The sequence below is a fragment of the Coffea eugenioides genome, chromosome 4 (assembly GCF_003713205.1).
Source record: "Coffea eugenioides isolate CCC68of chromosome 4, Ceug_1.0, whole genome shotgun sequence".
Classification (NCBI taxonomy): Eukaryota; Viridiplantae; Streptophyta; class Magnoliopsida; order Gentianales; family Rubiaceae; genus Coffea; species Coffea eugenioides.
In genome coordinates, this window is record NC_040038.1 from 33,772,344 (window position 1) to 33,787,212 (window position 14,869).

At 35.4% G+C, this 14,869-nt stretch overlaps 1 protein-coding gene across 1 annotated transcript; it reads left to right on the top strand.

Annotated features, from left to right (window-relative positions):
- Positions 1-2,330: 2,330 nt before the first annotated feature.
- LOC113769260 (flavonoid 3'-monooxygenase-like) lies at positions 2,331-14,406 on the top strand. Its single transcript, XM_027313724.1, has 4 exons — positions 2,331-2,370; positions 8,502-8,872; positions 10,716-11,159; positions 13,765-14,406. Exons 1-4 carry the CDS (start codon positions 2,361-2,363, stop codon positions 14,404-14,406), a joined length of 1,467 nt encoding a protein of 488 aa, XP_027169525.1. The 5' UTR covers positions 2,331-2,360.
- Positions 14,407-14,869: the final 463 nt, after the last annotated feature.

Here is a 14,869-nt window from a genome sequence, read left to right on the forward strand (position 1 = left end):
TATAAAATGGAAAACTTCACTAAAACATAGCCAAACCAAGAAAATAAATCATATATTCCAACACTCAAGCCATTCTAAGCATACTATAGACCATCATTAGGTTGTAGTAGAAGGTTCAAGCATCACTTACCAAGTATCAAGAGATGTAGAGAGTTTTGGGCCACCTTAGAGCTTCACAAACTTCACTAATAACCCTTACTATCACTAAGGAAAGATTGTATGGAGTGAAAAACTAAGTTAAACACTTGATTTGGTGGAATTTGGGCACAAAGTGGAAGCTTGAAAATGTTGAAGAATTTTCTCTCCTTCTTGCAAAGTTGAGAGTTCGACACAATGAGAAGAAAATGGTGAATTTTTGTGATTTTTTGAGATATTATAATCCTTTGGTCAAAAAAAGTCAAAAATGTGAATAGTATTTCTTAAGTCAACTCCCAATGATCTTGTGACACTTGTCACTATCATAAATGATTCCTATCCTTTCTTTTCTCTCTCTCATCAATCAAATCTCACTCTCTACTTATCTCTTAACACCCGATAAATTTTTCACAGTATCCGAAACTTAACCTTATTGGCCGAATTTTTCCGAACTTTTCGCACTAGTTGGTCCCACATCCAATAGATAATCTTAATTTTCTAAAAATTCACCAATGCTAGAAAAAACATCTAAAAACTATAATTGCTCATAAAATTCACCAGGAAAATATTTCTAGCCAGAAAATGCAGAAAACATGCCATTAAAGGGGAAAACCCTAGGGAAAAAATATTAGGGAAATACGGGCTCTCACAGAGTGGAACCGCGAAACTCTGGAGTGTTTTTTTTTCCTTTTTTTTGTTGCTGTATACATTTCACCCTGGTATAGTGTGCATTTCTGTAAAAAAAAAAAAAAAATTTGCTAAATCATGAAGTGTCGAAGGATGGGTGGGTCGCATAAGATATTCTGTTTGCGGAAAAGTTCTTGGCTTGCTTGAAGTCACTGATTTCTTGCAAGCAATGCTCTGGTTCTTGTTTGGTTTTTCTGGTGCAGAAAACATCAATTCATATAGACTGTCTTGTTGGCCTGCTATGTGTGGGAAAATCAGCGAATAAAATGAACTCCTACCCTGGGCTACGTGAATTGTAGGAAAATGCATGCTGTTGGCCCCTCTCTGCTATCGTTCTCCTTGTTTGCTTGGTCAGCCTTGTGTCAATGTCGGTTGTATAGAATGATTATACTTTGTTTTAAATTTTTTTGCAAGTTTCCTGGTTGCTGAAAATCCGAAGTTTTCGAAACGCAGAAGTTTTAGTTGTAGGAAAAGATGTTTTTGCTGCAATAAGGTGGAAACCATCTACCATATTGCAACGGTGCAAATAGACTTTTTTTTCCTTTTTGATACTGAAATTATTGGTTGCTTGAAGTTAGATTATAGAATAAAGTGCATGAGTATAGGGATTTTATTTTTGCTGCTTGGAATGTGTTCGTGTGGTTATGGGTCGTAAGCTTCGACAGTTGCAACAAAGATTCAGTAAAGAAAGGCATTTTCTGGGTTTGAAGTTTTGTATGTTTGAATGTTGAATGCTGTGTTTCTTTACCTATGATCGGAGCTTCATCTGTGATAGAATGGTAGTTGTATTGGGATGGGAATTTCCGTCGGATCACACACGATCATTGCAAAGCCACGGCTGGAATATTGTAGAAAACAGAGAAAGCTTGGCTCGTTTGGCTTGCCTGAAGCATTTGCATGTTTCTTTGCATGGAAATAGTTTTCAATAATTTCACTTTGACCTCTTGGCTTCTAACTAATGCTACTATGACCCAATCAATTGAATAATCTCCTCAATTTGGTCCTTGGTAGTTTTAATTTTACAACTTCATTGCTTGTTTGCTTCAATTGACTACTATGCTTTGTTTCAATTGCACTTAAGTCATGACTTTGGGGGCTTTATGATCAAGTGAGATTTGTTTTGCACGTTCCTTTTAATTTCTCTTAATTAAAGTGGTACCTTGACCTTTTTATTATTTTGAAGCTAATATTTCCTTCATTTCATTACCATTACAAGGGAGGTAACCTCTATCTCCTCAAGTTTATTTTTCCTACGTGCTCCAACGTGCTAAGTGAGAATTGCATGACTACTTTGCTTTCCTTGCCTTTCCTTAATTCCCTTCATTTATTTCATTTACTGTTGCTTTTATTAAGTTATTCTTTTATGGGGTATGTGTACACCTCTTGGCTTGTAATAGATAAGGCTTGGAGAGCATTTTTATTCATTTTTCCTCTTCCCCATTTGTTTTAGTTAGCAAATGTAATAGGTTCATTAGCTTGATTGCTTGCTTTTGTTGCTATGTGTTACTTGCTTTCTTAGGGTCTTGCATCTAGATACCATGCTTATGTGTTATGTGAATTACGTGCTCACATGTCTACTTGCTTTAGTTATGCACATTACTTATATATGTGTACGATTGATGCAAATGCACGTAACCGTGGCTAGTCCAATGCTAGTCATGGTTGTCTCTTCGAGCTCTTACAAGTCCAATGCTTGTGAGAGAGCGTTAGAAAAGGGCTAGTCCAATGATAGACCCAATAGGCCGTCCCCTCTCGCTAGTACATACTTGCATGTTTCACTACATTTCATACATTTTTCTTAGTTTTCTAGCATTTGGCATGATCCTCCAATCATTTCCCCTTCATTTTAGGTTTTTGCATCCTCATGCTAGTTATAGGGTACATTTGCTTGAAAGTCCCCTTTAGGTAAGGGAAACGAGCGAGTGTGGCTACAAAATAGCCTTAGCACGCTAGTTCTTCCTTCTAATCAAAGGGAAAATTAAAATCATGAAGATAGAAGTCATTCCCGTACCCGATTTGATGCACTCCTCTAGGTTCATGCACCTCCATTTTACCATATCACTTTTTCATTTTTTATCTACATTTTCTCACTACTTATATTTTTCTTACTCCACATGCCATGTTCACACACTTCTCTTCTTTCCCTATCACTTATTTATTTTCTACCTCACAAATTGCACCCAATTGTACTTAGATGCATTTACTACTATTATACCATATTTTCATCCACTTGCACACAAACACCTTTATTTTCTCAATTGGCACACATGCACTTTTCTTACATTTGCACACTTGCACTTACATTTGTATTTTATTTTATTTTGCATTCCTCTTACATTTTTACACTTGCACTCATATTTGGGTCTTCATTTGCATTACTCGTGACCTCTATGAGAGTTTTCCTTATTGGCCATCACAACTCATGTGATTGGGACCAAAAAGCCTCATAAGAGACATTTTAGATTTAGGATTGCATTTTTCATATCCATTAGTCACATCCAACATGCAACACATATTTTGGGTAGAAGCATTAGGAAAAGAAGGGCTAAGTCACGCAACTAGCTTTGGCTAGGGTAAGGGAGTGCCTTAGGCTTTGCCTTTGCCTTCTCCCTTATCAAATGTGACCCCCGATCCCTTTCTTTGGTTACGTAGACCTAAAAATTCTTCAAAAAGGGTTTGTTTGCTTTTCTTTCCAAAAAATCACTTTTTTTGGGTGACTTGGTACACCCTAACTCTATACCAAGTGGCGACTCCATTTTCCATTCAAAAACCCTTTTTGAACTTTGTTTGGCCAAACCGTCGCATTTCACAATCCCACGGCCTTTTATTTTCATCTTCACACACGTTCACATACATATCCCACACACTACTCTCACTATGCAAAAAGTGGGGCGCGACATTGCTATTGATACCTGTGAAATATGATTTTGTGATTTGTTATGGAGCATTTATTGTTTGTGAAGCATTTGCGGAGCAATTATTGCTTGTGATGCAATTTGGGAGCATTTATTGCTTGAACCAGAGCATTTATTGCTTGAACTACGATTTTAGAACATTTATTGCTTGAAAAATATTTTAGAGCATTTATTGCTCGTGACTTGAGCTGAGGCTCATGGTCTCTCTATGTGGGATCCTTTAAGAGAAGCGAGCTGTGTGGCTCAGGATCTTAAGGGTCAACCAGTGATCAAGCTCGACAAATGAGTTGGCTTTGGAGCCACCCGTATCCTTACCATGTGGTGTTACTTTTCTGCTTTTGCTTTGCTCTCACTGTGCAAATGTTGGCATGTAAAAATTACATTTTTACCCATGGTTAGTCACTAAGCTTATAGCTTACTCCCTTTTTTTTGTTTTCCTTAGCAGGGGCCGACGAGGGGAAATTTTGGCACCATCACTAGTATAGTTAGGTTTGATTTGTAATAGTTGAACAACTAAGATATTTTTGTTTGTTTTGGTGACCTGTATTAAAACCCTTTTTTGGGTCTACTTTCTAATTTTGATCACTATCATGCGATGATGTAGTGATCTGGATATCTACTTTTGAGGATGTAAATAGAAATCTTTTGGGGATTGTATATTGTGAATAGTACTCTTTTGGTTTATATAGTTTTATTAGCTTTGTGTTTTGAATCCTGGCGCGAGTTAGGCAAGCGTCCCGTCGATACCCTCGGGTTCGCCCTTGGGAGAAGTGGGGGTGTCACAATATTGGCACCAGAGATACGTTTACCTTTAATTTAGAGCAGATAAAAAGTGAATAATCTACAATTACATGATCAACCAGGAAAAGATCGTTAGTACAAGTGGATGGTACCTTTTGTGGTTTTAGCTCCAATCTCTACTTTCACCATACTGTAGAAGTGATTAACTTGTGCTAGATCAGACAAGTACACCTGACAAATACAATTTTGTAAAATACAGGATGACATGACTTGGTCTAACTAAATAGACTTGACAAAGACAATACACATTCATCTTAAAGGAAGAATTTGGAAGGACAGATAGACTTTTAATTGAGGCCAAAACCATACTTCAAATGTGTAGTCAATGAATTAGACAAATCCCTGTATACACATCATATGCACTCAATTGTTCTGCAAATTTTTTCAAGTGGGACAAAACATTAAAAATTCATTACCAAAAAAAAACCATAATCATGCTGTAAGACGGCTATAGCAAGTCTAACAATGGCTATTATTTGACAATAGTTGAAACCCATAAAATATCTCTAAAATTTTTAACACCCTTTGGTGAACCATTGCAATAATTTGAACAAACATTCTGACTCATAGGCCTCTCACTATAAAGACAAATCTGGTTCGACAAGGGGTTACTAAGACTTATATTTTCAATTGATAACAAAGGAGATTGGAAAATAATTTTGTCAGTCACATTGATAAATAGTTTGAGAGGGATTGTCTTCAATGAGTAAGCCTTCATTTCGGACAGGGTTTAAAACTATCTCAATTTCCCAAAATAGTAACAATCAAGTTCCTAGCGTAATCATATTTTCCGGAACTCTGCTCAAAAGTTGAACTACTCGCACTATTCGAAAGAATTCTAAATATAGCCATCATGTTTTGACAATCTAACCTCCTAATTTACCATAGGTACTTAATTCATCCAAGACTATCCGACATTAAGGATGACTAAGCCTGCAAAATGACAATTCAAAATTGAAAGGCACTAATTAAACAACAGATTAATTTTGGTCCATACCATAAAAAACTATAGGCCTAAAGTTGGCTTCTTGTGTTACTGAGCCTATGGAAGCATCATTTAGCTTGCCTGCAATGGCACAGTCACAACATTCACAAGACATTATCATGGAAAACTAGTAGTAATCAAATCAAAGTACTTTAATTTCATTATTCAAGATATGAGAACCACAAGTTACACAAGAGTTGTTTTTTTTTTTTCCATTTTCAATTGTTACAGAAGAAAGAGGGCAAAAAGAGGAAGGCGAATCTGTCCTATTTGACAACTTATCACCACTAAAGGGAACAGTCAACCAACTGCCAAACTTCTATTAACACACTTGTCAAGTCAATAAACATTTAAATTAAAAATACACCACTCATACAACTAACTGACATCAACCCAAAGGATATTTCAAAAGGCAATAAAATTCGGCACAAAGTTGAAATAGCTCTATTCAAAAATCTAAAGCTACCAGATCAGTCAACTTTGCTATCCTATGCACAAAATCGGTAGGGAAAAAGGATTATATACAAATGTAACTCTTTCTTATATAAGACTAAAGCGTCTATCCAGTAAATCCTATTGATATCTCCACAATGTGACAACCATATGTGACTTAATTTCCCAATTCAACCCCTGTCATCAAACCTTAAGTAACTCAAAAGGTGAAAAACACTTGAAAATCATATTCATATCCATTTTTAACAAATACTAACAGTTAAAATCACCATTTTTGCTCTTTTATATTTGTTAAGTGGAGAAAATGTAGATTGCAGCTAGATCGCAACCAAAGGAAGAGGGAGGTTGGTGGGCAAGGGAGAGGGAAGAGAAAGGTGGCGGAGGAGAGGGGGAGGGAGAAGAGAAAAAAAAAAAAAAAAAGAGGTTGCCCGCGTTTAGGGCTGTCAACGGGCCGGGTTCGGGCCGGAATTCATTATTCCGGACCCGGACCCGGATCCGACCCGTTTATCCGACGGGTCTTTTATTATATGTTCCGGATCCGGATCCGGGTCGGGTCTACCCGAACAAGTTTAGCAAAATTTATAATTTCTAATAAAAATGAGAAAAAAATATATTTGTAAATTAATTTCTAACTAATGCAAAGAAAAAACCAAATAAGAAAAGAAATCAAATTGACTTTATTCAAATACATCACCCTAATCAAATTATATTGATAAATATATATTTTTTAAATTATTAATTCATTTATATCCGGATCCGGGTCTAATACGGGTCGGAATACTATATTCCGTATCCGACCCGTTTTTTTTGTTTGACAAAACGGATCCGGATCCGAATCCGGAAAACGGAATTAAATCCCTACCCATACCCGCAATAATTTCACGGATCCGGTCCGGATCCGGGTCTAGACCCGACCCGTTGACAGGCCTACCCGCGTTAGGTCTTGGCCGGCGGCGGAGGTGGTAGTGGGTTGAGGTGGAAGAAGAAAGGAGGAAGGGGAAATTTTTTTTTTTGTGTGTGTTTTGGGTATTTTAAAGTGTGTAGTTTAAAAATTTTGAGAAATTTTTTGAGATTATTGTAGTTAAAGTTGTTAAAAAATTAATAGAAGACAAACTTGGCAAAAACTCACTTTGCCAAACAGGGCCTTAATTTCCATGCAATAAATTTCTCAAGTGGAGTTAAATTGATTTTTTTTTTTTTGGTAAGAGGAGTTAATTTTAATTTGATGGTCCTAATTTGAATGTAATATATTTGGCACAATAGGATAGTTGACCACAAGTTAGATTGATGTCTATGAATTTTGCTGGAAAAAGGAGCCGCACTCCTAAACCTAAGAAGGAAAGTCGGCACACCTAGAGGTCCAATAGAAATGCCATCAGAGTTGCTCTAAATTACCGGATAACGAGTCCATTTTCACTGGAGCAACCCAACTCTCACTTTTAGTATAGTAATGATAATGATATATGGGAAAATGATCGGTTTCATCCTTCACATTTCATAAAAATATTCTTTTCGTCCCTCACTTTTAAAATGAAGCAATTTCGTCCTTGACATTTAAAAATTAAAATTATTACATCCTTGAACCCAAATTTCAATCTGAATCAAACCACCAATCAACCTGATTACAAATTTTGGGGGTGTAATTGGTAGATCACTTGGTTAACTCAACTTGATATTCATGTAAAATTTAATGAACCTAAAAAGAAAAAATAAAAAATTATAACATAAAAAAGAAAGATTAATCTTTTCTACATTATCATTGTATACACTGACGATTTTATGTACTGGCATATCATTTTAATTTTAATTTAAACACCAAATTTTATATTTATGATGCACATCTAGATTCGCAAGCAGATATACTAACGGTGCATGAAAAGATTTATCCAAAAAAAAACTCTACTATTCCAAAACAAAGAATGGCCTTTTATGTTATAATTTTTATTTTTTTGGTTTAATAAATGTCATATGAATATGATGAAGTTGACCGAATGATCTATCAATTCTATTTTCAAAATTTATTACTGGGTTATTGGATGGTTTGATTTAGATTGAAAATTAGGTTCAGGGATGTAATAGTTTTAATTTTTAAATGTCAGGGACGAATTTGCTTCATTTTAAAAGTGAGGGACGAAAAGAATATTTTTGCGAAATGTAAGGGATGAAACAGGTCATTTTCCCATGATATATATATATATATATATTTATATATACATATGGCCTAAATTGTCGTGGCACATTTCTTGCTGCATCGAATTCATTCAAAATCATCAGCCAAATCAACCCCTTCAGGCCTCAGCCGGCCTAAATGAGTAATCAAGGCCCCGACAAACAAAATACTAACAAACACCAGAAAACAAATATGCCTTCAAAACAAATATATCGTATCTCTATATGATATTGCCTGGAGACAAAGCTCAAACCAAGCCAAAACTCTCCAACACAAGCCGTCATGTCCACCTTAGCCCTCATATTCATCACCCCACTACTGGCCTTTCTTCTCTATTCTATAATCAAAAAATCAGGTAATCCCACAAAGCCACTTCCACCAGGTCCAAAACCATGGCCAGTTATAGGAAACCTCCCACACATGGGCACAAAACCACACCATTCACTTGCAGCCATGGCCAAGACTTATGGTCCATTGATGCATCTCCGACTTGGCTTTGTGCATGTGGTGGTAGCAGCCTCGGCATCCGTAGCTGCACAGTTCTTGAAAACCCACGACGCCAATTTTTCCAGCCGACCGCCAAACTCTGGTGCCAAGCATATGGCTTACAACTATCAAGATCTTGTTTTTGCACCTTATGGTCCCCGGTGGAGGTTGCTTAGGAAAATTTGCTCCGTCCACCTTTTCTCTGCTAAGGCTTTGGACGACTTCCACTTTGTCCGAGAGGTAATAATGTCTTTGTTCATACGTGCATATCTTTCTATGCTTCCATCTTGTGCTAAAAATCTCTTTGTTTCTTCACACACTGTCTCTGTTGGATCAAGAAAACGTTACTTCATTTATTATTAATCTGGGGTGTCGTACTGTTCACACAACTGTCATTCCAACCATGATTCCTGAAATATTATTGCAGGCACCAAGAATTCATTTTAGTATGTTAGTATTCCATTTCTTTTTCCCTCGACAGCTATTGATTTCTTGATTATAGTCGAAAGCATCAATTGTTTCTGCCACAAATCTAAAATTTTTACATTCTTGTAGTCCAAAATCCACTGTTACAAGATAGATACATCCAATTTGTTATGTAAAAAGAAACAAAAGGGGAAAAAAAGATGCAACATTTTCATTTTCTAGAAGGATTATTCATATCCGGATTATAGCCGAAGGATATTAGCCTGACTACCATACTCCTAGTTCTATAAGGTAATATAAAATGAACTTCTCTTCCTTCCTTGAGCATCGATCCAAGAAGATGGAAAGGTCAATGGAGAGGTCATTTCTTAATGTTGCCGGATCTTGGAAAGTGAGGATAGTGGTCAAGGTTTTTGACAGGCGCTCTATTATCTTAGTATTTTTTGACAAGGACGCAATATAATTATTTTTGTACTATTCCATCCAGTTGTTATGCATGTTCAAAATTTTAACGTAAAAATACATCATAATGATATATTAAATATATATCAAATATTATATTCATCACTTTTATTCAAACATAATAATGTAATATAATTATACATCAAATATTATAAAAAGTACGATAATCAAACCTAACTATACCGGACACCAACTCCTCTCCCATTCTTTTGACACCAATAGCAAAAGTTCGAGTGTCAATATTCAGCGTCGCACAGCAAGGTAAACAATATTCAGAAACTGTGTTTTTTTTTTTTTTTGGCGTAACGGCACATTTAATCTGGTAACGGCATATTTAACCTAATCTAATCTATTCCTACTTTTGGGGGGAGTCTACTTTATGGGATGACTCAACTGAGTCGGGAAAGTCTGATGGGGACTGAACCGCCATCAGACCGTATGAATTTTGAACAAGTCTCATATAAAGACACATTGATGGGAGACAAGGTTTGAAACCTTGATCTCCCATCCCACAATTAATGTGGTGGCTAACTCCTTTAGAGGGAGTTGGTTTCTGAAACTGAATTTGTTTGGAAATGAGTTTATTTGGATAATTTGTTTGAGATAATTACTGCAGCACTTTTTTGTGATGTGATGTATGTGAGATAAAAAAGTGATCGAAAAGATAAAAAAGTGATTAAAATTTGTGAAGTAAATTATTTTATTTCAAATCTTGTCAATCCAAACACACCAATGTTTGGTAGTGCATATTTTTGTGCATTGTTGTCGCATAGAGTATAAACTACACTAATGTAAATGATTCTTAAAATGATGCAAAAATCTAGTTATAGAAAGCCAAGCAAATTCTTTTTGCAAGTTCCTTTTGTTTCTTCCATAATTATGGGTAATTTACGTTAGGCAAACCAAGTTAAATTGGAAATTCAAGTTTTTTAAATCATTTTTTAATGTGTTGTCATTGTAAAAAATTTTTTTTATACCACCAAACTTAAGTATATGCAACATGTGTAATAAGACAGTTTAAAATGTAGAGGTTATTTGTCATGCATTTAAATCAAAAAGTAAATTATTTTTTTTACAATTTAATGATGCGTAAAAAAAACTAATCCCTTTTCTATTGTTGTAACGTAGTACAATATTTGTTTATTTCAAGTTTTTTTAACTATTCACAAAAGACTTTTTTACTATGTGTTTTCAGGAAGAGGTGGCAATTCTCACGCGCGCTTTATTAGCAAGTGTAGGAAAGGATTCAGTAAATCTGGGTCAATTGTTGAATGTGTGCACCACGAATGCCCTAGGGCGAGTGATGCTTGGCAGGAGAGTTTTTAGTGACGGAGATCCAAAAGCCGACGAATTTAAATCAATGGTGGTTGAGATGATGGTGCTAGCAGGTGTATTCAACTTAGGTGACTTTGTCCCAGCTCTTGATTGGTTAGATTTGCAAGGAGTTGCTGCGAAGATGAAGAAACTACACGCGCGTTTCGACACGTTCTTGAACACAATCCTTGAAGAGCACAAGATCAACGGCTCTAGTCGAAATGAAGAACGCGTGGACTTGCTGAGTACGTTGATCTCGCTTAAAGATAATGCCGATGGAGAGGGAGGTCCCCTATCGGATACGGAAATCAAAGCCTTGCTTTTGGTATGCCTCTCTCTTATTCACATAATTTCTCAATTTAATTTCAATATTTTCTCAAAGGGAAAATGGCTAATTTCATTCTTAAACTTTTTTTTTCCTAGTGCCGATTTAGTTCTTAATTTTTATTTCTAATCAATTTGATATTTGAACTTCCTTTGCACTTTCAATTAAGGACTGCCATGGCACTGCTATGGCTCCTAATTAAATTACTAAATGGGAACGTTACTTGTGGGATTGTAATAAAATAAGTGCATTGTATAAAATTATCAGATAAAACTTTTAAATCATGTAAAAAATATCTAAATAAACTATTTTAAAGTTTGATCTGTGGTTTTTTTCACAATTTACTTGATTTATTACAACTTCCTAAGTGACATTTTCAAAATACCTCTATTTAGTTTGTCAATTAGGAACCAGATTGATTTTAGGTAATGCCATTACGGAGGTCCTTCATTGGAATTGCAAAATAAGTTTACGTATCAAATTGTTTAGGAATAAAATTTAGGAACAAAATCAGCATGAATGAAAAAAAATTAGGGACAAAATTGACCATTTACTCTTTAACCAATTCAAATTATTCCTGATTTTTCTAATTAATAATTATTTGTTGTAATCACCATTATGTGACTAAGGCCCTATTTGATAACCAAATTTAGCATTTAAATTTAATGAATTTAGATTTTAATATATTCAGATCGCTTAATAATAAAAAAATTGAACATTTTAAGTAATTAAGTGGCACTGAATTTTCTAGATAAAATTTATTCCCAAAATTAAGTGATAAGTTATTCACTTATCACTGAATGTGATATGCGCTCAAATGTATTAGATCTAATACCTAACAATTCAATAATTTAATAGATTGAGATTTCAGATTTCAGACTTCAGTTTTCAAACTTCAATTTTATCAAACGCACCTTAAGTGTAATTTGATAAAGTAAGAAAGTGGTCCTCACTCCTCATTCCTTTTTTTTTTTTTTTTTCTCTTCTCCTATTATCCAATACATCTCACTCACGGTCTTATGGTTCGTAAAGAAACCTCTCAATATCCTTTCACATTGTTTAGCAATGTCCTTTTTTTTAATTATAAATTATAATTGACTTGATTTCTCTTTTGATATCATATTTTTAGTTAGCTTTTTTCTTTTTGCTTATTTTAATCTAGAAATTACCTTCAAGATACTTTTACGAGTAATCAATGATTTTCAAACTTTTAACAAACATTTTAAGGCTGAAGCACTCCATTGTAATATAAGTTTATACAGATGGCTATGACTTTCAGGTACTTCCTCAAAAGCTAAAGCAAAAGAGGAAAGAAAGGCATATTCATGAAAAAGAAAATAGAAAAGTACCCAGATAAGAGTCTCATTATCATTAAATGGGAATGCCGAATCACAATAATTGTTGAAGTGGAGCTGCTTTCATTAGCAATCTGGGCAGGTTGAAAACATAATTTAGGCTGAAAACATTTTGCCTAGTCGTGATTTATCACGTCACTCTTCTGAATGGTTGCCAAGAATATCGGATTCAGAATGATATGCAATTAACAAAGAACATACGAACTTATTAGTACAAGTAATTACACAAAGTTTACACTTTCTTAATGTAATGCAATGCATAAACTCTTTGTTCGACTACATTTCAAAACTTGTTTTATTTAATTTAGGTTTTACAAAACTCCTCTTGTTCAATGCCATTGAACGCTTATATATAATTGAGGAGACTTTAATTTAGTAACTAAAGTTAAAATTATAGAATCTAAACGTTTTAGGTTCGAATTCCCCCTTTCTTTTCATTACTTCTTATATTTTATTCTTTCTCAACTAAAAGGTCCTTGATCTCATGTCTCCGGGGCACCGGATCCTGCATCAAAAAAGAAAGTGTCGGATATTTTCTTAGGGCTCAAGATTTCTTGGTCTGGGTCGGCCGTCCTGTACTCCTATCCTATCTATATTGCATGGTATTCGATCAGGGCTCGAGATCCCTTAGTCACGAATACGAGTTTAATGACGCAGCCGTCCTATGTATATTGCTTAGCATAGCAATACTTGGTGTTGGACCGTTGGTACCATTTGACATAGGTCAGACGATAGCAACACAGAAGAGGTAGTTGTATCATGTGACACGTATAAGATAGAAATATATCAGATTCTAGGGACATTTTTTGGTTGGACCTAATGTGTAAGAATAGCTTATTCAACACAAATGGAGCTGACACTTCACTTTTTATAAATACCAGCCTATTTGCTTCATGTGCTTTAACAAAAGCTACAAAATATTATTGGCAATAATTATGGCGTCATTAACAATGGTACTCATTCATTGGATACAAATATTACACCTCTACTTTTTGCATGGCTGGCATTGGACCCTAATGCAATGGTGCAATTATAGGTTGCACTCTCATTGCCTTTTCTTTGTTTCCCTTTTCATCTCTTTTCGGTTCAAAAGAGACTACAAAATTTTCAAGAAAAATAAAAAATAAGGAGTTTGAGAGTCGAACTAGGAATTTTGTATTTATTGAATTACTAATATTCTCTCACCTATAAGCTATTCTTATAATTAAGTGAAATGAAATGTTACTTATGGTTCATGTATTTTACTGCAGAACTTGTTTGTGGCAGGGACAGACACATCTTCCAGCACTGTGGAATGGGCCATTGCAGAACTGACTCACAATCCAAAACTATTGGCTCAAGCCCAAGAAGAACTTGACACAGTTGTAGGATCAAATCGGCTTGTAACAGAAGCTGATCTCCCTCGATTAACCTTCCTCCAAGCCATCGTTAAGGAGACATTCAGGCTCCACCCATCCACCCCACTGTCTCTACCAAGAATAGCAGCCGAGAATTGTGAAATCAATGGATACTTCATTCCTAAAGATTCGACACTTCTGGTTAATGTCTGGGCAATAGCTCGGGATCCAGATATGTGGGCTGATCCACTAGAGTTCAGACCTGGACGATTTTTACCGGGTGGAGAAAAGCCCAATGTTGATGTCAGAGGTAATGATTTTGAAGTCATACCATTTGGCGCTGGACGTAGAATTTGCGCTGGAATGAGTTTGGGCCTTCGTATGGTTCAGTTATTGACTGCAAGCTTAATTCATGGATTTAATTGGGATTTGCCCAATGGACAAGTTGCAGAGAAGCTCAATATGGAGGAAGCATATGGGCTCACCTTACAGAGAGCCTCCCCCTTAATGGTCCACCCAACGCCTAGGCTCAAACCCCATTCGTACATAATGTAAACAATCTAAAAGGCTGGGAGCTTGAAATAACACAACGGGCCTTAGGTGCTCTCAAGTGCAGTTCAATGTATGATTAGTAATCTTTGAATGTATGTGTGTGTTTGTCTTCTTCACTTTTTTTATAAGAATCTTTGAGTTTTAAATATGCCAAGCGACTTTAAAAATATAATAGGAACTCCTAAAAATTAGTAAGCCATCTTTTAATTTGTATCTATCATATTGGTCGTATGTCCCTTAAAATAAGGTTTTTTTTTTTAAAATTTGTGATTGATATTCAATTATTCAATGACATATGACTATTGTTGAATTATTTTGACATATTTATCTAGGAATGGCAGCGGGTAGGGTAAAACCGAATAACCACTGGTACTCGATCCAATGGATAATCCAATTAGATGACCGTTGGATAATCTATTAGGATTTGATATTGATGAGAGGTTATTGAAGGGTAATTCGATAAGAT

Bases quoted from the DNA above. Each gene is read 5' to 3' on its own strand.
- LOC113769260 (XM_027313724.1), top strand. The intron at 8,873-10,715 runs GTAATAATGTCT...ATGTGTTTTCAG, and splicing joins ACTTCCACTTTGTCCGAGAG to GAAGAGGTGGCAATTCTCAC. The intron at 11,160-13,764 runs GTATGCCTCTCT...ATTTTACTGCAG, and splicing joins AAATCAAAGCCTTGCTTTTG to AACTTGTTTGTGGCAGGGAC.